Source organism: Brachionichthys hirsutus, unplaced genomic scaffold (assembly GCF_040956055.1).
Source record: "Brachionichthys hirsutus isolate HB-005 unplaced genomic scaffold, CSIRO-AGI_Bhir_v1 contig_495, whole genome shotgun sequence".
NCBI classification, from domain to species: domain Eukaryota; kingdom Metazoa; phylum Chordata; class Actinopteri; order Lophiiformes; family Brachionichthyidae; genus Brachionichthys; species Brachionichthys hirsutus.
Window position 1 is genome coordinate 1 of NW_027181575.1, and position 2,503 is coordinate 2,503.

The window sequence follows — 2,503 nt, forward strand, 5'->3', positions numbered from 1 at the left end:
ATCTTAGCTTAGCATGAAGCTAGCTACCGTCGTGTTTGAATTAGATGTTTCGCCTCAGGGTGGCGCCGTGTTAGCTTAGCTTGTTATGAAGCTAATCAACACGGTTCCGGTACTCGCTCAGATCCGTCCCGTCAGGGCGGAGCCTGGCTAGGTGACACCGTCTGAGACGGTATCCACCTGACAGCGGATCAAACAACGCTCATGAGCCTGTGTGACCTTAAACCTGTGCCCTGATTGGCTAGACCCCTGAAGCGACCCAAGGGGGTCAGGGGGCGGTGGTTAAACCGTAGATATGACCAAACCCGTGCTATTCAGCTTGCAGACGTTTGCTAGCTGCTCCTACTCTCCATGCTAAGCTAGGCTAACCCCGGCCACCGATTGGTCCGAGCGGGCGTCACATGTCGCCGGCCGGCGTGCCCTTGCTCTTGCGCCCCGGCAGAGGGAAGGCCGACCTGCTGGTCAGCTGGGCGAACGGTTCCATCAGGGAGCGGCGCTCCGTGACGCTCGCCTCCCACGGCTTCACCTTCTCGCCGCCTCCGGCTCGACCTGCCGGCGGTCCCGCAGGCCCGCCTTGTTCCCCGGCACGATGACGGCTACCTGGGGACCCAACAGACACGCCTGAAGCCGCTACCGTGATACCTGCAGGTGCCTGCCCCCCGGGGGGCAGCGGCGCCGACCCCGGGGGGCAGGCACGGCTAGTAGCTTCACCACCAACACAAACCAAAGAGGAGACGACTGCTTCCTATTCTGTGTGTAAACTACTCTTTCATTATTTTACATTTCATTTCTGCCCATGTTCTTGAGCCCGAGGATCAGTTCGGGTTCAGGTTTGTCCCGACGAGCCGCGTGAAGGTAGCTTCATGTTTGCTAACACGCCACGCCCCCAGCCACGCCCCCAGCCCGGAAGGCTCGTACCTCCTTCTCGTCTCTGGACTTGTCTCTGTCCTTCTTCAGGGTGTCCACCTTCCTGAAGGACTCCACGCTGTCCACGCTGTAGACCGGCACGAAGCCGTCCGCCCCCGGGTAGCGGTGCCGAGGGAGCTGCTGCCCCTCGCGGAGGCCTTTGGTGTCGTAGAGCCGCAGCTGCTCCCTCACGCCGCGGTCAGTCTCCACGGAGGCCACGTACACGTCCTCCTGGGTCTCCGTGGACCCGGAACCTGGACCGCATCGACAACATTCATAGACCCAGACAGACACCGCCCAGCCCCGGCGGGGCGCCGGTACTTACCGACGCGGTGGTTTCCGTACAGCAGCTGCTCCAGGACGGCCGTTTTTCCGACCGCAGCCTGGCCGCACACCACAACTTTACAGCCTCTTCCCATCTCGGGCTTTATATGAGGAAAACGTCACATTACCGGCAGCCCGCCGCGGTATAAACACGATAAGCCGTCTCAAACAACGTTACGGTCACCTCGCTGTGACAGCGGCCCGTTGCTAGCCCGCCGCTAGCCCGCCGCTAGCCTGCCGCTAGCCTGCCGCTAGCCTGTCGCTAGCCGGCCGCTAGCCCGCCGCTAGCCCGCCGCTAGCCCGTCGCCAGCCCGCCGCTAGCCCGTCGCTAGCCCGTCGCCAGCCCGCCGCTAGCCCGTCGCTAGCCCGCCGCTAGCCCGCCGCTAGCCCGCCGCTAGCCCGTCGCTAGCCCGCCGCTAGCCCGTCGCTAGCCCGCCGCTAGCCTGTCGCTAGCCTGTCGCTAGCCCGCCGCTAGTTCTGCCTCACGTAAACAGACAGCTGCTTGTTTACTCGTACATCCGGGTCTTTCTGCACGTGAGTCAGGTTGACGTCGAGCCGCCAGTGGCGCCTTTAAACGTCACAGCAGCCGGAAGTCCCACCCTCCCACAGCTGAAGGGGTACTCTGCCTCTGCGCATGCGCGACTAGTGCTTTAATCGTTGTTCTCAAACTACGTGTACAAAATACACATAGAAATACATTTATGCATATAAAATATGTATGTATTCAAGCAGCTATGACTTTAAGAGTTTAGAAAAATGTATTCTCCACTTCCTATTCTACAGGAATATAAATTTAATTATTTCTATTTCTAAACTCTAAGAAGTCATATTTATGCAATGCCAGATTTTACGAGAAAATAAAATCGAATTTCCTAAGAGGGAACTTAATTCTTACGACAACCGTAGCGAATAGTTTTTACGTGTCACGACTACATTTCCCATGAGCACGCTACAGGAAGCTCGTCACTGCCGGTTTCTTAAAGCATGCTGGGACGGTTTCCATCTCTTTCCGGCTGGTACGCCATCATGTAAGCGACTTTTATTTTCTGTAGCAACAAACAAAATCCATTAAAATCCTTCATCATTAGTGCCCATCTGTCCTTGTGACGCGGGACGTAATTTAAGGACAGTTTACCGATCAATACGCATTGATTATTTTATTAATAATGCGGACTGGAGCTTGTTTTAGGGGCGCTAGCCGCTAGCTAGCCGCTAGCAGGCTAGCGCCCCCGAGGCTCGGGCTCTCTGGTCGTAATCTCCGGATGAAACGTGCACT

The 2,503-nt window shown here is 57.3% G+C and overlaps 1 protein-coding gene across 1 annotated transcript; it reads right to left on the reverse strand.

The window, feature by feature from the left end:
- Positions 1–6: 6 nt before the first annotated feature.
- On the reverse strand, positions 7–1,734 carry LOC137917536 (NF-kappa-B inhibitor-interacting Ras-like protein 1). The gene is given in 4 exon segments (XM_068760252.1): positions 7–534; positions 537–597; positions 916–1,157; positions 1,229–1,734. Coding segments are annotated over 4 exon segments (537 nt in total). The 5' UTR covers positions 1,323–1,734; the 3' UTR covers positions 7–394.
- Positions 1,735–2,503: the final 769 nt, after the last annotated feature.